Source organism: Zophobas morio, unplaced genomic scaffold (assembly GCF_036711695.1).
Source record: "Zophobas morio isolate AGI-343-1 ecotype UQ-CSIRO unplaced genomic scaffold, CSIRO_AGI_Zmor_V1 ptg000019l, whole genome shotgun sequence".
Classification (NCBI taxonomy): Eukaryota; Metazoa; Arthropoda; class Insecta; order Coleoptera; family Tenebrionidae; genus Zophobas; species Zophobas morio.
The window spans coordinates 291,199-313,504 of record NW_026972124.1 but is presented as its reverse complement, the minus strand read 5'-3'; the positions used below and the strand labels follow the sequence as shown (position 1 = coordinate 313,504).

Here is a 22,306-nt window from a genome sequence, read left to right as displayed (position 1 = left end):
TATGTACGTTCTGTTTTCTAATGCCAAATGGGCTTCATCTACTAGCGATGCTACACTTACATTTGAAGATTTTGACTGTTTTAACTGTTTGAATGAAATCCATTTTACTAGATTGCTTTTATGTTCTAAACTTGCTTCATGTCTTTTAAAACCTGCGACTTTTTCCAAAGCTCGTTTCCAGTTTTTAAAACCTACATTCACAAACGCGGTATTATCATCACTACGCACAGAAACAAAATGCCGAATCGGTTAAAGCACTGTACTCCAACCACTCGTCTTTAAATTGTCGGGAACGATCACCGAATTTCGTTTTTTTGAAAAATTTTAAATGCGGTTGATAAGGTCCATCAGACACTAGTTGTGAAATATCAGCTGGTTCCGGTGCCTTGAGAGTCGTAGATGGTAAAGGCGCCGGTAATGTTGGTTCTGATACATCGAGTTCGTCTTCAGATTCCAAATCATCTTCGTCCCCTTCATCGATTTCCACATGACTCAAAAGAGTTACGTGTTCTTCAGTTTCATGCCGTTCCTTGTCCTCATCTTCAATCTGTATTTCGTTTAGTACAGCTTTTAAAGTTGAAGGCCATGGGCACTTCCGCTTTTGAGCTTTGACTGATGGTATCGAAAAATAGTCAGTTATGCTACGTTTCATTTTTAAGATCTTCACGGGCACGTGGTATTCTATTTCTAATGTGAGCCCCGTTTCTAATCATTTCCGCCCATAGCCCTTGGGGTAGGTTTCCCTTTGCAAGTTGACACCGCACCATTTCAGTTAATGTCTTGTTAGATCGTTCGACCCGCCCATGTTGTTGTGCACAGTACGGTGTGGTCAGCTATTGTTTAATAAATTTCTTAGTTAACACGGCCTTGATTTCACTCCCCAAAAATTCACCTCCATTGTCCGATCGCACGCGTTTTATTTTGTGTCCATGTACTTCTGCATCGGCTATCACATCAATCATCGCGTCTACGACATCGGACTTGAATTGTAAAAGACAGTGTCGTCAGGAATCAGACATTGCGAATTAATGTAATATTTCGATTAAAAGAGAATCCCTAAGTGCTTCGCCTCACAGCACGACGTTTGGCAGGTGATGTATGTATGTACACTCAATTGTCATTCGTCTCCCAGCCAAGTGCGGGTTTTTGCTGCGCGATAAGAATTATTTATCGGTAAATGACTGCAACTAAAGCGGCCCCTAGACACAGATGCAAGTTTGTCAGATTTGTATGTACAAACAACTTGTACACACAAAAGTTGCACCTATACGTAAAGTTCGACTATCGCTATTTGGAGGTGACTTCACTGGGGATTAAAGCTTAGTTAGCACTTGGGATGATTTATTACTTGGACCCTGTTGTAAATGTGTCGATCATTGCCCGGATTACTATTTCAATGAAAAGAAACGGTACGCTGCGGGCCACGGTGGCCCAGTCCAACCCTGCAGATCGTCGTCTTGATGGACACATTTACAACAGGGTCTAAGCAATAAATCCTTCTAAGTGCTAATTAGTCTTTCATCCCCAGTGAAGTCACCTCCAAATAGCGATAGTTAAACTTTACCAGCTTCGTTCTAAATATGATTGTCCAATCAAAATCATCCAAACTTCTTGAGGATAATTTGTTTAATGTAGGAACGTAACTTGTTGAGGACTAAATGTTAGAAGTTTGAGATACATATTGTGCACCTAAATGCTATTAGTGATCGCTGCAAACAAACGTGTATCAAGTCTTTGGACAATCATGTTTGCTGGTCTGGTTTTAAAGCAAGTTGTAGCGATATTGTGCGTACGCAGATTTCTGTAACACTAGTTGGTTTGATTTGTATCGACCCTAGACGTTATTATTAATAATTTGGATCATTATAATTAATATAATAAAAGATACTGTGTGTTCCGATTTACCGTCATGTCAAGAGAAAAAAACGCTGCTGTTATGATTATTGTTTTATTGCAAGAAGAAAATCAACTAAAACGCATGTGGTGCAAAGAGTAGCACAACAAAAGACAATAGTTTCCTTGTATGTGTTTACTGAATGAGCCGCGGGTGTCGTCAAAATCCGATCTGCAAAATAAAGCAAGTTGTACGTACCATGTTTAATGTTTAATGACCATGTCTTTGTTTGCATCTGGCTCTATGCCTTTTAATTTATTAATTAATATCATATACCTGATTTCTCAAATTGCGATTTGTATATTATTTGCTTTTAATTTTGCATAAACCTGACAAAGGTCTATACTTCTCAATAAATTCTTCAATAAATTATTTCGAATAATTCCGTAAATCACTCATTCTTTCGTATATGAAAGAGCTTCCATATTACAACTGCCGATGATCGTCTTTCGATATTTCTGCAGTGAACAGTGGTTACCTGCGTCCTCACCGAAGTCCTCATCCCAGAAAAAACGCATTGAAAATCAACAGCTGCAGATTCTTCAAACAATGTTTGTGTGATAAGTTTGCACATACATATCCCTAAACTATGCATAAACACATTTGTCCATACATATGTGATGATTTGTTGTAACATGTAGTCTGAAACCATGTTGAGCTATACCTAACATTACGATCAAACATGTACAAAATTACTTTAACTTAATTGAACAAATCTGTTTGACACAAACATTTTATTATGTGTAGGGATGATTTATGTAAGCACATACAATTAACTCAAACTATTTAGTCATATTTGTTGTAACATGTAGTGTTGTAGTTGTTTTGTATGTCCATTTTGTTGGTACATACAAATACAGCTAACTTGTTTTTACGTCTACGGGGCCTTTTAGTTTGCAGAAAAACACAATAATCAGAAAAATTTGAAGCACCCAGCTGAAACAAATGCGTCTAACTAAGCACTGACACAATATTCATAATTAAAACGCTAACTGATACTTGAAATTATGGTAAATAAGAGAGCGAAGTTAAATCGTGTTATCACTGGGTCAAGCGCGAAATATTCTTCATTAGAAATTACTAAGATAAGGTATTTTGATTTCTATGTTTGTCCTATAAATGGATTTTTTTTTCTGTTGGGCAATAAATTGTATTGTATTGTATACACTATCTTTCGAATCCATAACTTTCATGTCAGTTATCGCGTCACTTTTGGCCATTTCGCGAACCACTTTACATGCAACATGTCCAAGCCGTTCATGCCACACTCGAACATTTTGAGCACTTGCTCTTGCGATCATAGCCTCTGCCGTTGCCCGCGTGCGAATATTCATTTCGAATAAACCGTGTTTAGCCAATTGTCCGGTGGCTACCATTTTACTACGACTAAGCAATTCTAACGTGTGTTTGCTGAATAATGCGTTGACACCATGATTACTAGCTGCACTTATTGAGAACAGATTTTTCCCAATTTCAGGCACGTACCACTTCACTCATACCTTGCTCCAGTACTTGTCCATTAACGTACGATGTAATCATTACATCTCCTTCGCCTTCTGCGTAGATGGTTTCATCGTTATCCACTGTGATGGATTTTCTCTCACTTGCACTAAACTCCCTATAATTTGTAATAATGTCTCGCCGAAAAGTCATGTGTTTACTCGCACCAGAATCCAATTCGCCCGCGTTACCGACAGCCATCGCTTCGGCTGTATACATCATCGCACTGTTTGATGCTGCAATCGCTTGGCCATTGTTTTGAATGTTTTGGGGTTTGTACCAGTCAATTTTTCTATGACCCGTCTTACCGCAATTATAACACTTGCCACTAAATCGTTGTTTTGAAGATTGTTGTCGCTGCTGTTGTTGATGACGACCACCTCTATTTCTTTGATGATGTTGGCGTTGTCCCCGATTGCTGTTGCTTGTGTAAAGGGCTGAGTTCTCTTCTTCGTCGTTTTTAATCTCGGCCATTCCATTTCTCATTGTTTCCAGTTTTAATAGTCCAGGAAGAAGGTGACCATGGTTTGCTCTTTTTCTGGAAGCATATCAAAAGCCGCTGCTATATGCTGATACTGTTGTGGTAGTGCGTAGCGTAGGGCGGGGCTAGTTGAGCAATTTTTTAATAGCTTTTTATGCACACTGATGGATTACTATCTTAGGCCTTTGCAAAAGTGTCCATAGTAATTTATTTCAAACAAGTCAGGTTTAAAAGGTACAGCAGTTAAATGTAGAAAATCAAGAACGCTCAACGGACCCCATAGGTGAGGTAAGTTGAGCAAGGGTATGGGGCAAATTGAGCCCTTAGAAAGTCTAGTCAAACCATGGGTTCAATGTTAACTAGACTTAAAATAAAATTTCTGTTTCACAATCAACTTTTTATTTATAGTTTTTTTGTAACAAAGCAGCAGAACTAAAAGTCATGTGTTTACTCGCACCAGAATCCGCGACCCATAATTCGCCGCATTACCGACAGCCATCGTTTCGGCTGTATACATCATCGCACTGTTTGATGCTGCATTCTTTGGTCAGTGTTTTGAGTGTTTTGGGGTTTGTAGCAGTCAATCTTTCTATGACCCGTCTTACCGCAATTACAACACTTGCCACTAAATCGTTGTTTTGAAGATTGTTGTCGCTGCTGTTGTTGATGACGACCACCTCTATTTCTTTGATGATGTTGGCGTTGTCCCCGATTGCCGTTGCTTGTGTAAAGGGCTGAGTTCTCTTCGTCGTTTTTAATCTCGGCCATTCCATTTCTCATTGTGTCCAGTTTTAATAGTCCAGGAAGAAGGTGACCATGGTTTGCTCTTTTTTTGGAATCATATCAAAAGCCGCTGCTATATGCTGATACTGTTGTGGTAGTGTGTAGGGTAGGGCGGGGCTAGTTGAGCAATTTTTTAATAGCTTTTTATGCACACTGATGGATTACTATCCTATGCCTTTGCAAAAGTGTCCATAGTAATTCATTTCAAACAAGTCAACTTTAAAAGTTACAGCAGTTTAAATGTAGAAAGTCAAGTACGCTCAACGTACCCCATAGGTGAGGTAAGTTGAGCAAGGGTATGGGACAAATTGAGCCCTTAGAAAGTCTAGTCAAACCATGAGTTCAATGTTAACTAGACTTAAAATAAAATTTCTGTTTCACAATCAACTTTTTATTCATAGTTTTTTTGTAACAAAGCAACAGAACTAAAATTTATGTGTTTACTCGCACCAGAATCCGCGACGCATAATTCGCCGCATTACCGACAGCCATCGTTTCGGCTGTATACATCATCGCACTGTTTGATGCTGCATTCTTTGGCCAGTGTTTTGAGTGTTTTGGGGTTTGTAGCAGTCAATCTTTCTAAGACCCGTCTTACCGCAATTACAACACTTGCCACTAAATCGTTATTTTGAAGATTGTTGGCGTTGCTGTTGTTGATGACGACCACCTCTATTTCTTTGATGATGTTGGCGTTGTCCCCGATTGCCGATGCTTGTGTAAAGGGCTGAGTTCTCTTCTTCGTCATTTTTAATCTCGGCCATTCCATTTCTCATTGTTTCCAGGTTTAATAGTCCAGGAAGAAGGTGACCATGGTTTGCTCTTTTTCTGGAATCATATCAAAAGCCGCTGCTATATGCTGATACTGTTGTGGTAGTGTGTAGGGTAGGGCGGGACTAGTTGAGCAATTTTTTAATAGCTTTTTATGCACACTGATGGATTTCTATCCTATGCCTTTGCAAAAGTGTCCATAGTAATTCATTTCAAACAAGTCAAGTTTAAAAGTTACAGCAGTTTAAATGTAGAAAGTCAAGTACGCTCAACGTACCCCATAGGTGAGGTAAGTTGAGCAAGGGTATGGGACAAATTGAGCCCTTAGAAAGTCTAGTCAAACCATGGGTTCAATGTTAACTAGATTTAAAATAAAATTTCTGTTTCACAATCAACTTTTTATTTATAGTTTTTTTGTAACAAAGCAACAGAACTAAAAGTCATGTGTTTACTCGCACCAGAATCCGCGACCCATAATTCGCCCGCATTACCGACAGCCATCGTTTCGGCTGTATACATCATCACACTGTTTGATGCTGCATTCTCTTGGCCATTGTTTTGAGTGTTTTGGGGTTTGTAGCAGTCAATCTTTCTATGACCCGTCTTACCGCAATTATAACACTTGTCACTAAATCGTTGTTTTGAAGATTGTTGTCGCTGCTGTTGTTGATGACGACCACCTCTATTTCTTTGTTGATGTTCGCGTTGTCCCCGATTGCCGTTGCTTGTGTAAAGGGCTGAGTTCTCTTCTTCGTCGTTTTTAATCTCGGCCATTCCATTTCTCATTGTTTCCAGTTTTAATAGTCCAGGAAGAAGGTGACCATGGTTTGCTCTTTTTCTGGAATCATTTCAAAAGTCGCTGCTATATGCTGATACTGTTGTGGTACTGTGTAGGGTAGGGCGGGACTAGTTGGGCAATTTTTTAATAGCTTTTTATGCACACTGATGGATTACTATCTTATGCCATTGCAAAAGTGTCCATAGTAATTTATTTCAATCAAGTCAGGTACGCTCAACGTACCCCATAGGTGAGGTAAGTTGAGCAAGGGTATGGGGCAAATTGAGCCCTTAGAAAGTCTAGTCAAACCATGGGTTCAATGTTAACCAGACTTAAAATAAAATTTCTGTTTCACAATCAACTTTTTATTTATAGTTTTTTAGTAACAACGGAACAGAACTAAAAGTCATGTGTTCACTGGCACCAGAATCCGCGACCCATAATTCGCCCGCATTACCGACAGCCATCGTTTCGGCTGTATACATCATCGCACTGTTTGATGCTGCATTCTCTTGGCCATTGTTTTGAGTGTTTTGGGGTTTGTAGCAGTCAATCTTTATATGACCCGTCTTACCGCAATTATAACACTTGCCACTAAATCGTTGTTTTGAAGATTGTTGTCGCTGTTGTTGTTGATGACGACCACCTCTATTTCTTTGATGATGTTGGCGTTGTCCCCGATTGCCGTTGCTTGTGTAAAGGGCTGAGTTCTCTTCTTCGTCGTTTTTAATCTCGGCCATTTCATTTCTCATTGTTTCCAGTTTTAATAATCGAGGAAGAAGGTGACCATGGTTTGCTCTTTTTCTGGAAGCATATCAAAAGCCGCTGCTATATGCTGATACTGTTGTGGTACTGTGTAGGGTAGGGCGGGGCTAGTTGAGCAATTTTTTAATAGCTTTTTATGCACACTGATGGATTACTATCCTATGCCTTTTCAGAAGTGTCCATAGTAATTTATTTCAAACAAGTCAAGTTTAAAAGTTACAGCAGTTTAAATGTAGAAAGTCAAGTACGCTCAACGTACCCCATAGGTGAGGTAAGTTGAGCAAGGGTATGGGGCAAATTGAGCCCTTAGATTGTCTAGTCAAACCATGGGTTCAATGTTAACTAGACTTAAAATAAAATTTTTGTTTCACAATCAACTTTTTATTTATAGTTTTTTAGTAACAAAACAACAACACTAAAAGTAATTTTCTTTGAATAATAAACTGAAAATAGAATGAACAAAACATCAACGCATCTTAAGCTTAACTTTAGGGTTAGATCCAGTCTTTTTGTTCAAAATCAGACTTGAATATTTATGTAATTATCAATATAACTCATATCATCTCGGAAACTGAATCGTCATTGTCACTGTTGCAATTGACACAAACGAAAGTAAGACCAGCACCTGGCGCACATTTTGTATGTGCCCGTTTCCTGCAAACTTGACACTGAATCCATGTTTCTCCTAGTAAACTTTCAGAGGAGCCTTCGCCACAAATTAGACATGAATAATCATCATCGTTGCTTTCGTCACTTGACTGGAGTACTTTTTCAGAAACACTCTTCTTTCTTTTTTAATCGATGTTTTTCTTTGTTTTTTTAGCTTTTTTAGTGGCTTTATTTTGTTGCTCTTGTAATGCGTTCTTTTCGGGGGTGTCTGTTAGAACAGCAGTTTTCCTCTTTCTTCTGTTAGTTTTGGTTATTTTTCTAGGCCGTGCTTTTGGGTATGGTCGAACAATTTCCGGGGAAAATATATCCGTTAGATCGACCAGCTCGTTTTCTTTGTTGCGTATCCCAGGTTCGGATTCAGCTTGGCTGGTGGAGGCAGAAGGAGTGGAATTAGGTTCAGTGTTGGACATTCTAGCGTGCTCTGGATGACCCTTTTCCAGCTCGACAGTTTCTGGATCTGGACGGTCAGTTATAAATGATGGTGAAAACTCATCCTCACAAAAAATATTTGCATTATACGGAAAGATGCCAGTCTTTCGGAAACCGTTGACAATATTTATACTTGTTTGAGCAACCGGCAACGAATCAGCGACAATTTTTTGTTTTTGTTTCGTAGCCATATATCTTGAGCAGCAGCGCAATACTTTTTGAATGGTCCAAATACTGAGACATCCAAAGGTTGTAATTTGTGGCTACAATGCGGTGGAAAGGACAATATTACAACTCCGTTTTCTTTGGCCAAATTTAGTGTCTCCACATTCAAATGGGAGAAGTGATTGTCTCATACTAACAAAACACGGTGCTCCATGGATGGTTTCACATGTTTTATGAAATGTTACATAAACTGATGGAATTCTTCATCTGTAACCCATCCACTAGCATTGCCTGCTCCTATTCATCCAGGGGGACCACCATTAAGAGAGTGGCTCTTAAATTGTTTTCTGTTAAACACAAATAAAGGAAGTACTGTATTTTCATAAGCAGATACAGCAGTTACTACTGTAACATTAGTCCCTCGTTCCCCAGAAGCCATGGCGCCGATGTTACGCTTACCTTTGGCAGCTACAATTTTATTCGGCTTTAACACAGTGGACACTCCTGTTTCATCCACATTCCAAATGTCTGACGCACTAAATCCATGTTTATCCATTACTTCAGCTAATTTGTCAAAAAAGACTATAACATTCTGAGCATTAAATGATGTTGCTCTACCAAGGCTGGTGGGTTCAGCATACTCGTAGGCAAGGCGACGAACGTCTTTTGGGGAATACCCATAGAAGAGTGATACCATTTGTAGCAAGTATTTTTTGGAAGAGTCCTCTTGCGTGGAAGAAAATACTTGGCGTGGTGATTCATCCATGGGGTATGCAACACCGAGGCAAGTATTTTCTTCCACGCAAGAGGACTCTTTAAAATACCCCATGGATGAATCACCATCTTCATTTGATTTCTTCAAAAATCTTGTCAGTCATTCTTTTAATATTGAATTTTTCTTTGGCGGCGGCATTCACACTTTTTCCCTCGTCGTTGACAGCCTCTGCAGCATCATTTAAATCTTGAGTAGAGTAAGAACACCTTGTGGTCTTTCTTTTATAAGTCCGCATCCTAAAAAAATATAAAAAACATATACAGCCTGTTTGCCTGTTACAGAAAAAAGTACATTAATTTTAACTGGTAATAGAACTAATCCAAAGCAATTAAATTTGTAAATAACATTTTGTCGGAAACCCTTTTGTGATTGAGTTAAAATTAGTCAAAGATCTAATACAAATTCACCTACCCGCCCATGGCTAACAAAGCAGTTTCTTGCGGAGAGGGATAAGAAATGAACACAACACGGAACAAAAAATGTAAACATTTGAATGCAAGGCTGTAATAGGTAATGGATACCTACCTTGAAATCGCCAAAAACTTCATAATAAATGTTCAAAGTGGCCACCATTATTGTTTAGACAACACTGAAGACGGCGACGAAATGAGTCTTTGACTTTTTGTAACATAATTTCATTGTTTCGAATTGGTTCAGCAGCACGTATCACTTATTCCCGCAAAATTTCAAGAATATCAAAATTCTTTATGCTTGCTCTGCATTTCCTTGGGCTTCTCCATACACTAGCACCATGTCCGTGTATTCACTGTTTGAATAGCGGGGGATAACTTCACACAACGAAAAGTGAAAACACCACAAAGGAAAGTCGAAAAGGAACTAACGTAGGCTGGTAAAACGTTATATCGCTAGCCAACTCGCCAAAAAATTGGGTAAAAACAAACACTTTCCACCTGATGCATCGAAAGTGAAATTCACGGTCAACAATTGAAGAAATGCATGGCCGGCTCGTTAAAAAATTGGGGGGGGGGGTAAAACTGTGACAAAAAAATTCGTTTTTGAAAAAATGACAAATAGAAAAATGTTTTCTGTTTACGTGTTCTGTTCGTGGTTAAATTTAATATACTTTTTTCTGTAACACGTTGTATCACTTTTGTTCTGAGTTGTGGGGTTAGTTGAGCAACTATATCTCAACTAACCCCAACCCAACATATTAAAACAAAAGCGAGGTTATCAAAAAAACAATTATAATTATACCCAGAACCTTTATACATATCAAAAGTATTACAAATTTATGGAAGTTTTAATATTTACCTGATTGAAAACGAATAACATTTGACTATTACAGACGAAATATTCCGTTTTAATTGAGCTTTCTCGTCTTTTCTGTCCCATGCTTCTTGTTCCTTGGACGTATCTCCCGAATCAGGGCGAGCTTTCATACCTTCGACAACATCTGACAATTCGTGATGCCGCAGATAGGCGCGCATTTGAAATTTCCATACTGCAAAATCGTTGCCGTTAAACTTAGCTATCGCGAACTTATCTATTTTCGATGTGTCTGCTACTATTGGCCGCGAAACCGAACTTGAACACTGACCAACTACAAATTACAACTTCGAATAGGAACCAACCGCTGATATTCCACTAATTGCACTTTTTCAAAATACTAACTGCACAGTACTCGATACGTAATCTGGGCCCAAAACCTGTTAATTTATGTGCGTATTAAAAGTGCAAAAATAAAAGGCCACCGATGTTAACACTAGCGAAGGTTAACTGACTTAGATATGTACAATATGTGAAAACTAAATTGGAAAAAAAAGCTCTCAACATCTGGACGTCGATTTGCCATGAAACGCCGACAAAGACAAAAGAGTCCAGACTTTCAACCTCACAAGTGTCGCACCGGCACTGGGCCAGAGCGTATCTAATTCTGACATATTGCAACAAATATAATTAATTATAATATTAATAATTATTATTATTCTCATTTTACTTCACAAACATGTGCCCTTCTGGAGAGTATATTGCCCCTATAAATAAAATGCAACCATACTTCTTTCCGTTGTTCATTCCTTGTTCCTTACGGTAACTGAAACAATCGGTAACCATCCTCTGTGCGATTCTTGCAATTCGTCAACGAACAACAAGGCATGATTTATTAGAAATCATAATCAACCGTATAAGTTCGGAGGTTGGTTCACTCAAAAACTTTGGATCATTTTGATAAACACAAATGAACTATAATTTAACGCAGAGACTTTGATTGATCACACCAAATAGTCCAAAGCGGAATTAACATTAACCTAAACTGGAAAACAAACATATGAACAACTGTCAACGGTACCCAATCATATTGAATAAACAAATAAATAAATTTATTGATCCCAACAGGACAAACCCAATTACAGGAACCAAAAAGATAACTCAAAAAAAAAAAAAACAAATTAAGGTAAATAAAGCTTAAACATTAACTTAAGAATATTAACCCCTACGATACTGTACATACCGACATATTGTCTTAACGGAGTCGAAATATATGTCACATTTGTATGCTATTCTATTAAACAGTCTACACATTAAAGCTATCGGGGACATAACAAAAGCATTGGTATTATAATTTAGCATCTAAAATAAATTTTGTTAGCGTATGTTTGCACGTGGCCCAAAAAAAAATAGTACGGATAGAAGCTCTGGACAATCCATCTTGTTTTTGAGCAATTTGTATATAAAACGAATGACTACAATATTTTTTCGAACGGAAAATGAACTAACATCAAATCTAGCTTGCTTTATAGAAGGCGGGATATTAAAAATTCTGTCTCAAAATACCATAAATGTTGTCAAGGTTACAACCGCCGCCATTTTCACTCCTATTTAACGGCGATACCAATGGCTGTACTCTGTGTACATAGAAACTCTATTGGAACATTATTCGAGGCGCCCCGCCCCCTGCTGTACGAGCAGCAGACTGCTCGACAATGGCGGCTCTCCTTTATGACATTTCAATCAAAATTTAAATTTTCAAATTTAAGAAAGAGGAACAAACAAAAAACTTTTAATCAAATTTATTACAGTGTAATAAATTCTAAAACTACTAATATTACAATAAAAAATGATTAAAAAAAAAACGTGAGAATAAAAAAAGTTTAAAAATACATTATAAAAGAAGAACATTAACAACATAAAATAAACAAATGAAAATATATTCCTGTACAAATAGGGAAATAGAATTTTTAGAATAATCTATTTACTTATTTTTGCACACGTTTTTTTTATTTTTTTCGTGCATGTTAAAAACACATACCTTGACAAGATCTGTTTTAGTTTTGGCCAGCATTTTTTTTATATGACAAAGCAAATCTATCGTCTTTCCCATAGACAATGGAATTTACTTGCCTAAACTAAAAATGCGTTACACATTTGCATAGTTTTTCTATATAGGACAATCGAGCCTAAAGAATCTCCTATACAATTAAAAACCCTGAAATTAATTTGGGAACCTACACACGTTTTCAGCATTTTCAAAATATTAAAATTGGCACAAACTCTTGAAAGAACATAAAATAATCTTCCCAAAGCTTGGTTGACCGCAAAAACTAAGTAACTCCCTAGTTTTTGTAATTATGCGTTGGTATACTGCTTAGCTTCAATGAATTCCATTCCGCCTGGACTATCACGAGGAGTCAGTGAGGCCAAACAGTCTTTGCAATTATGTGTCTCTTTGAGACACACTCGTACAAGATATCCAGCAACATAAGTAATGTTGATATTTCTGTCCTTGTTCTTCTTATTCGAAAGAGATAGGGTGGTAAGGATGTACTTTTATTTTCAACTTCATCACTATCATCATTAATCACTTCGCCAGTAATTCGTAAACGTAAAGTGGTGAGGGCACCTTCATGGGAATCTTCTTCGCAGTTGGTAAAGGTCTGGCAAAAAAATTATTTACGACCAGAGACTTCAAGGTGCCGATAAAAGCCGACAGGCTTTGTCGAACACCCACTCTGACCCCTGACGCATGAGAAGAAATTCTCTGTGCAGTCTTGGTTTAGCGCTCTTGTCAGAAAATACGAAAAGTGATGGTCGTTGATCAAAATATGTATTAATATTTGTAGTCTTTTAATTGATTTAATCAAATTTAGCACAGATGGAATTGAAACCAAGTTTTTCCTTTTAATGTCATAAAATTTCACTGTCTGCAACACCTTCATACAATTATTCCAAAATTCTGTGTGCGTAGAACTTTTTGTTACCCCTCCTTTCAACTCAGTGTAATCTAAACGTATTAAAATGATGACATATAGATAAACAAATTTAAATGGCCGGGGGTTTGAGTGATCTTCCAACATTTAAAAATCACTAGCTTGAAAATTTTCTACTTATATCATAATTTGCATATCAAGCTCACATATTTTTTAAACTTGAAAGCTGCATCCGTAGCAGTTCCAATCCATATTACAAAGGTCACTTTGAACGGGAATGTTCATTCAAAAATACAATACTTACAATTACCATCATGCACATGAAAAAATGCTTTTGCATCCGTCTCCCTGTGGGTTTTAACCTGAGATGCATTTTTATTTTTTAGAGATTTATTTACAAGCAGCCAAAACTTAATGGTTTTACATAATTGCGCAGTTGTAGAAACCGAAAAACCTAATAGGTAGTCGGTTGGTTGGTTGTGATATTTCCATGTTCGTTAACATTTTACAAGGATTGTACTTTCTTTTTCAAGTTACATAGACGATTTTTGGTAATAAAGTTACTCCAATTTTTTTTCTAATACGCGCTTTTCAACATGTGAAACATCGCTCTTAATGTCTAAATTTTAGTTTCAGCACACTTCACAAGTTACTTTAAACTAGCGTAAGTGTCACTGCAATTATCGTCAAGTTATAGGTATCAACATACCTAGGTCATGGCATCCTTTACATCCCTGGTGTGTTCAAGATTTTATCGGTTTCTGCCATTGATCTAAAATAAATAAATTTGGTTGATCACGTTTTCATGATATATTTCGGTGTCATAGTTACATTTTGTTGTTTATTAAAAAAATGTTAAGAACAGAATTAGAAAAATGATGGATTTAGGTGACGTATTGCCCGAAAATGTTAAAAATGCAGCCAGTTAAGCATTAAACAGTTTAAATAAAACCAGTAAAGTTACTTACATTCATTACTTTTCAATTCCTTGACAAATGTTGACAATTGACATTTCGGTAAGGTTATTACCCTACCGACTTTACATATGGAATACAGATATGGCTTTCCTACCAGCCAACTTTTATAAATGTAAACAGGCATTTAATAGACAAACCGGTAATCATATTTACACAAAACAGCAAAATTTGAAGCTGTATTTTTCAATTCAACAAATAAAGAAGGGATAAAGTAGAAAGCACAAATTTTCACAAACACTAAATCGGTAACTGCTAATGAATTATCTCCACAATTAAAATCATAAGTTTGTACTTTGTAGTAGTGGCGGTATATATACATATATTAAAGAAAACTACAATATTCTATTAATATGTACCTACCTTTATTTAAAATTGAAACACTTCAAACAAGCACGGCACAAATTCTGATGGTATGCATGTGCAAATGAAAATTCACACTACAAAATTAACTCACAAAATTTAAGCGGAACATTAGAATTTTAACATTATTCGGATTTTTATTGTGCAGGTGGTGTTTGAGTACACATCTTAACCTATCAATTTTGAATGATTTTGTACGAAGGTACATCCCAAAAAATACTATTCGTTGAATTATGTATCGTTGTTTATTAGATGGTGGTTGCAGACAGACTCGTAGTCCGTTCGAAATATACATTGAATTGAACAGTGAAACGGGTGGGGGTAGAAACATGGGGTTGGTACCAGTGGTACCAACATGCTCCCCCACGTTGAAGCCAATTCTTCGATAAAAAATATATATACAATACAATAAAATAATCGTAACAAAATTATCAAATTAAAGTCCTTGAAAATAATAGTGCTGACGCGCTTATGTTTCCAGCGGTATCGCACACACCTTTTTCACAGATCGCTTAAACAGGCCATTCGCGGTTTTTACGGTCACTACGCGCACCACACTATCTTCACCAGGATGAAGTTCTGCAATTCGTCCCAGTTTCCATTGCATGGGCGGTAGATTTTCCTCCATTAGCACCACCAATGTGCCGACGTCGATGGCTGTTGCTGGACCCCGCTGACCCTTTGGTCGGCATTGTAGCTGCGATAGATATTCCTTACGCTTCCAAAAATGTTGCTGTAGCTGTTGAACTCTTCTCCATCGAGATAATCGGTTGCTTGGGATCACTGTGAGGTCTTCCTCAGCATGGGCCGTAATGGGTGCCCCAATTAAAAAATGACCCGGCGTTAAGGCGTTGAGATCGTTAGGGTCACAGGATATGGGTGTGATAGGTCGTGAATTCAAACAAGCTTCGATTGCTGTTAAAACCGTGTAAAATTCCTCGTAATTTAAGTTAGTGTCACCTACTACCCTTTGCAAATGCTGTTTAACACTTCTGACCGCTCTCTCCCACAAACCTCCGAAATGTGGGGACCGCGGAAGAATAAAATGAAATTTTATGTTTTGGCAGGTCAATCGCTCGGTTATTTTGTTTTGGAAGGCTTGGGCACGAAAGAGCTGCCGCTCGGCTCCTACAAAATTCGTGCCGTTATCGGAAAATATTTCCGCTACCTTACCTCGCCGCGAAGTAAACCGTTTTAAGGCCGCTAAAAAACCCTCGCTAGTTAGATCTCCTACCAGCTCCAAATGTACTGGCTTGGTACTGAAGCATATAAATAGAGCGATGTATGCCTTAACCTCTTTGGCGTTGCGAGTTTGACCTTCCTTTATCAAAAAGGGTCCGGCGTAATCAACGCCCGACACATGAAATGGGCGCGTTAATTGTACTCTTTGCCTAAGCAGATTGCCCATTTTCTGAGTAAATGGCTTGGGATTGACGCGACTGCATTTCGTACAATGGTGAATTATTTTCTTAGTGGTATCCCTAGCCCCCAATGGCCAGAATTTTTGTCGTACCGCTGTCACTGTCCCGCTGGTACCTGCGTGCAATTCCCGCTCATGCATATGTCTTATTATTGTTTTTGATACGTGATGATTACGCGGCAGAAGTATTGGGAACCTTTTATCAAATGAAATTGGGGCATTTTTTAAACGTCCCCCTACTCTTAAAAACCCGTTGCTGTCCACAAAAGGATCAAGTTTTGACAGCTTATACTGTTTAGCCTTAATGGGATTACCGGTGAAATATTCAGGAAAAGCTCGTACCTGAATATGTTTAAATATTATTGTTTGAGCCTCGTTTAATTCTTCTACCGACAATGCGCCTTTGATTTTAGTTTGCTGCCTACAATTTTTAATAAATCGTAAGCAGTATGATATGACCCGTTGCAATTTTTCAAATAATGAATATTTGGATATAACTGGTATAAAAAAAATAACTCTGGATCTATATTAACGACATTAATAGTAACTAACGACTTCCTTTCTGTGTTAAGCGCAACTTCTTCGTATTCGTTATCTGAAAGACTAGGCCAATTATTTGATGTTTGGCGTAGCCAAGTCGGCCCGTGCCACCACAAAGTAGATTGATTTAATTGCCGTGGAAGTAGACCCCTAGAAACCATATCGGCGGGGTTATCCTTAGAACAAACATGATGCCATTCTGCGATTAAACTATGTTTTTTCACGTACGCTACTCTGTTGGCAACATATGGTTTCCAATTATTTGGAGATTCTGCTAGCCATGCGAGGACAATGGTAGAGTCAGTCCAGAAATATCTACGATCTACGTTTAGATTCAAAATGCTATTTACCTTGATAAACAATTTAATTAATAATACCGCGGCGTTTAGTTCTAAACGAGGTAAAGTCACTGTGTTTAATGGTGCGACGCGAGATTTTGCACATGCCAACCTAACTGAAACGTCACCTGATTGATATATAACCCTTATATAAATGGCTGCGCCATATGCCTTTGTTGAAGCATCCGAAAAACCGTGGATTTCAACAGCCATATAGGGATAGGAGATTATTAATTTGCGTGTTATGTTATAATTCCTTAGATCCTTCAGCTCGTTAACGAATTTTGTCCAAGCATTTTGAAATGTGGGCGGTACCGGTTCGTCCCAATTCAATTTTAATTTCCATAAACCCTGTAGCAGAATTTTGGCCTTTACAATTACTGGATTAACTAGCCCTAAAGGATCAAATATTTTGGCCACGCTTGACAATATGTGCCGTTTTGAAATTTGTTCAGATTCAATTAGTGGAATGTTGACTTGATATCTTAATTCGTCATTTTGACAATGCCAGAAAAATCCTAAAACCTTAACTTCGCTTTCTTTATTCCAACTAACTGATGTTAAGGGTTCCGATTCAGCCACAACTGATTCGGCCGGTATATTTGACGCCCATTTACAAAGCTTAAATCCCCCCTTTATTAAAATCTGTGAAAGTTGATCCCTGATTAGAACGATTTGCTCTACTGAATTACTGCCTGTTAGAAGGTCGTCCATATAAAAATCCCGATTTATTATTTCGCTGGCTAAAGGATAAGTATTTTGGGCTTCCGCCGCTAGCTGTTGCAGACAACGTACTGCTAAATATGGTGCACAGGTTGTACCGTATGTTAACGTTTTCAACATAAATGTTTGAACTGGTTCATCGTTACTAATTCTCCAAAATATCCTTTGATAATTTGTGTCCTGTTCGTCAACAAGTATCATTCTATACATTTTTGTTATGTCCCCGGAAAGGACGTACTGGTAAGTTCGAAACCGACAAAGGAGTGAAAACAAGTCCCCTTGTATTGTAGGGCCCGTCATTAAAACATCATTTAAGCTTAAGTTATTGTAGGATTTTATGGACGCATTGAATACCACTCTTATTTGGGGACCATCCTGTGTTTGTTTAAAGACCGGATGATGGGGCAGGTAGAAGGTTTTGGGAATTCCTAATTCTTTCGTTGGGACAAGTTCCATGTGGTTTAACGCTAAATACTCCCTCATAAAATTTTGGTAATTTAACTTGAGTAAAGGATTCCTTGCCAGGCGTCTTTCAAGACTGTAAAATTGTTTGAGTGCTAATCCGCGCGAATGACCCAAAGTAGCCTGGTCTTTGAATGGCAGCCTTACCATAAATTTGCCCTGTACATCCCGATGGGTATTTTCAAGGAAATGAGATTCTATTGTATAGTGGTCCAACTCTGACTTCGTTTTTATGGCACTGCAATCTCAATTACCGCAAGTATTAGGAACTCTATTGAAAATGTAAATAGCCGTACCATAAATCATCTTAAAGGTTTACGGGCGCATACGGCCCTGTGTAGTGTAGACAGTTGGTTCCTTGACGGTTTGCGACCGCTGAATTACTTACGGCAGAGGGCTATTGTGGAACACTTAACTCCTTCACAATAGGATAAGGTCATAAAAACGAACCAGCAGTTGGAGCACTATACACGATTCGCCGAAGTTGGGTTCATCGACACTTTCTTGTTGCCAAAAATTTGCTACCTGTTCATTTAGTTGTAAATCGGCAGATAATGATAAAATATTACAGGATAAATTTTGGTTGCGATTTTCAACTGTAGAAACCTTCCCGCTGACTATATGCCCAAAAATAGTTTCTTGTAAAAATGGTTGATTCGGTTTGAACCGAGTTGGACTACCAATCAAAAGGCTCCAAAATATTTCAGCACCGATAAGTAAGTCTACTTCGCGTGATTGTTCGAAATCGGGATCCGCTAAAATGATATTTGGGGGTATACGTATTTTACTTTTATCAATTGACAGTGCTGGTGTGCGTTCCGTAATTTTAGACATAACTAAACAATTAAAGGAGATTTCAAATTCATTAATCCGAGACTTAACAGTTATATTAACACGCTCAGTAACAGAATTTATTGAGCCATTGATTCCCGATATGAAGGTATTTATACCCCTTGGATTTAGATTCAATTTTTTGCACAAGTTTTTAGTTATCACATTAGCTTCTGAACCTTGATCTAGTAAGGCACGACATGGATGCAGTTTGCCGTTATTATCTTTAATTAACAAAAGTACTGTTGATAAAAGGACTTGACTAGGTGTCGATACATGCAATGCGGAAGTAGATGGCTGGAAATTATTAATGTGCAGTAAAGTATGGTGTTTTTGACCGCAAGTTTTACAGAGTTTTGGCGAATTGCATTGTGTTACATTATGATTGGTTCTAAAACAATTAGGGTAAAGTCGGGAGAGTTGGACCACCTTTTAAAAAAGTCAATATAATTCCTTTATTGAACAACTTAAAAAAATATAAAATTTACAAGAACATAGCTGAACATTTATTCTTTAAGGTACAAGTAATTTTTTTGTTCCAACACAATATGATAATCCATCAAAAAAAAAATGGTAAACGCTTGCAACGGTCCAACTATCCTGTCAAGGGTAGGACAGTCGGACCATTTTAGGTAAGATAGATAAACCACCAAATTTTTACTTTTTCTTTTGTTAATAGTGTTTCCATAGGTTTGACAAAGGGCCTCATAGCTCGTACATCTCTTGTGTAACCATCTTTTGCATAGTACACAATATTAAATCCAAAAAAGAAGCCAACCATATTTTGCCCGCTAGACCTAAAAATTAATAGCCATAGAGATGGAATACAAATCTACCTTGCGTTGGTTTTTCGTATGTAATTACTTGGCATTTTCTAAAAAATGGAACATAAGTCCATCTCTCTGTCACACCGTTGGACCATCTATCCTTTTATGTTAGGACAGATGGACCACTACATTGCGGCACAACTAGATGATAAAATCACGTAAAGTGAGGTTAAAATCAAAGACAAAGCTTCCATTAATTGTACTGTCTATAACTTTTATATGCAAACTTACCAGACTTCCAACAAACGTTATCGCAAAGTAAGCGGCTGAAATTTCAGGCCCGCAAGAAAATTTTAATGTTGAATAACGCAAAACATTTAATTGGAACAAAAGTATTTTCACATGTCCCGACATGAATGCAGATAGATGCAACTGTAGTTCGCGGGAAATTTAAATTGTTCCAATAGGTTCAGAGTTATTGCTAATGGACCGTCTCTCCCACTGGTCCAACTCTCCTGACTTTACCCTATGACAAAGTTTTAATTCATCTACTTGTTTCATTCGATCTGTGACCGATTTACTCAAAAATTCAGTACATTGGAAAATGCCATGCGGACTCTTGCAAAATAAGCACATAATTTTTGTCACGACATTTGTTGAAAATAATTTTTGAGCTGGCCTTTGAGAAAATTTAAACGGTTGCTTCACTTGTTTAGAATGAGTCGAACTAAATTTTGGTTCACTATTGTTACTTGAATGTTTCATTGCATTTAAAGCCTCTAATACCTGATATCTCTTTTCTAAAAATTCATTAAATTTTTTATAAGTAGGAAGATCCTTATCCAAACCGATTTGCCATTCCCGCCTGGTCGCGAAGTCCAATTTTTCGGTAATTATAGCGATTAAAAGCGAATCCCATGTTTCTACCGGTTGGTTTAACACCTTTAACGCTGCGATGTTATTATTAACTGTATCCAGTAATTGACGGAGATCTGAATATGATTGTTTTAATATATTTGGAATATTCAAAATATTGCTTATGTGTTCTTGGACAATAATTCGTTTATTTTCAAACCTCTGCCTTAGTAATTCAATTGCACTAGCATAATTATCGCCTGAGACTGCGAGACATTCGATGGCTCTGAACGCTTCGTCTTTTAAACACCCGCGGAGATAATGGAATTTTCTGATATCAGAGATACAATTATCATCGTGAACTAGTGACTTGTATGAGTCATAAAATGTAAACCATTCACAGTGCTTACCTGTGAATATCGGCAACGGCAATGGTTTTAAATTTGCAATTAACTCTGACCTATCCATGGAATTAGAACTATTGAAATTAATAACGGTCGAGTTTGTTTTATGCGACGGGTTTGATGAACTAGGTTTATTTTTCATTATTAACGATTTAATTTGACCTGCGGTTTTATAAAACTGATTCTCAACTTGGGTACTGTTACGGTTCGAAAATAAGGGGTTGCCTAGATAACAGCGAGTCAGGCGCAAGTGAGAGACTGCGGTGAACGAGTGGCATTTTGAGCAGGGAAAGCGCGATTGGTCGCCTAATCGGGAATTTCCGCAACTCATCCGACGAGATCGTGTTTAAAACAGAATCGAGTAACGGTCGGCAGCGGACGCACAAAGAAGGGGTTGTAACTTTTGGGGGAGCGACAGCCCGGAAAAGTTACACCAGGGGTGCGAGCGAGTGTGAGAGAGAACCGTAAGTAAGTCACCCTTGCGAGATCCCGTATAAACCAGGTTTTCCTTTGCACAGAGACAGCCAAGTTTTCGATTTCTTTTCTGTTTTTTTCTACAACTTTTTCCTCCTCGACGTGGCGTTACTCATTTCTTTTGGGAAGAAGAACGAAAAACCTTTGGGGAGACCGTAAGAATTCCTCAGGCCTCCACACCTCCCGACTCGTCCCACGACGCCGACAAGGGGGCGTCACGAAAACGAGAGGAACCGCCGTGCCAGATTTTTCCTCCCCACGAATCCTCCTGCAGGACTTGCCTACCAAGGGAGGGAGGAAGCAACCCTGTAGGGTGGTAATTCGTATCGAAAAGGGCGCTGTGTGCGACCCACTGTGGTCATTGTTAAAATAAGGTGTAGTTGGTAATTAATCTGTGATTTGAAGGGCGCTGTGTCGCGTCCAGTGTATTTCTTGTTTCATTAGATTTAAGTAAGTTACCGTCTTTTTTGTATACCCCATCTCCACCAGAGCATAGGTCGGTCGGCACAAAAGGTGTCGTAACAGTACGTTCCCTATCATTTTCTACGTCCCAAGTTTCTTCATCTTTACTAATATCTTCGAGTTGCAACACCTCAATTTGCGCTTGAACATCATTATATTTCTGTAAATTGTCCGTAAGATTATTTAACCGCATTTCCAGTTCCTGAATACCGTCTTGTTCGCTGATACTGTTCTGAATTCGCGTGATCATCCCTTTTAAGATTTTACGTTGATTTTTCAGCTCTTTTAAATTGTTTGCCATGCTAATAGTGGGATAAAAACTGCCAAAAATGCCGACGATTTGCAATGAGTAGCAGGCAAACGTATCCAAAATACCGTACCGAATACAACGGCGAAACTTGTTTGAATACGAATAATGTGAGGGAAAAAAGCAATTGATCTGACCTTACAACCAAGTGGATGCTTCGTCTGTCCTCTGAATTTCGATGGTTCGGTCTTCCCTCGAATGAATTTTCGC

General features: G+C 38.0%; 1 protein-coding gene across 1 annotated transcript; it reads right to left on the bottom strand.

Annotated features, from left to right (window-relative positions):
* Positions 1-12,595: 12,595 nt before the first annotated feature.
* On the bottom strand, positions 12,596-18,830 carry LOC135131161 (uncharacterized). The gene is made up of 7 exons (XM_064058740.1): positions 18,447-18,830; positions 18,316-18,371; positions 16,450-18,234; positions 15,687-16,354; positions 15,010-15,641; positions 12,870-13,007; positions 12,596-12,793 (listed from the first exon to the last, which is right to left on the bottom strand). Exons 1-7 carry the CDS (start codon positions 18,828-18,830, stop codon positions 12,596-12,598), a joined length of 3,861 nt encoding a protein of 1,286 aa, XP_063914810.1.
* Between the last annotated feature and the right edge of the window lie 3,476 nt (positions 18,831-22,306).

Excerpts from the sequence above, each read along its gene's own strand:
- LOC135131161 (XM_064058740.1), bottom strand. The coding sequence starts at position 18,830 with ATGTCTAAAATTACGGAACGCACACCAGCACTGTCAATTGATAAAAGT. Across the intron at positions 18,372-18,446 it reads GTATAGTGCTCCAACTGCTG|CGGTCGCAAACCGTCAAGGA; the intron begins GTTCGTTTTTAT and ends TAAGTAATTCAG. Across the intron at positions 13,008-15,009 it reads TTAAGCGATCTGTGAAAAAG|AGAATTTCTTCTCATGCGTC; the intron begins GTGTGTGCGATA and ends AAGACTGCACAG.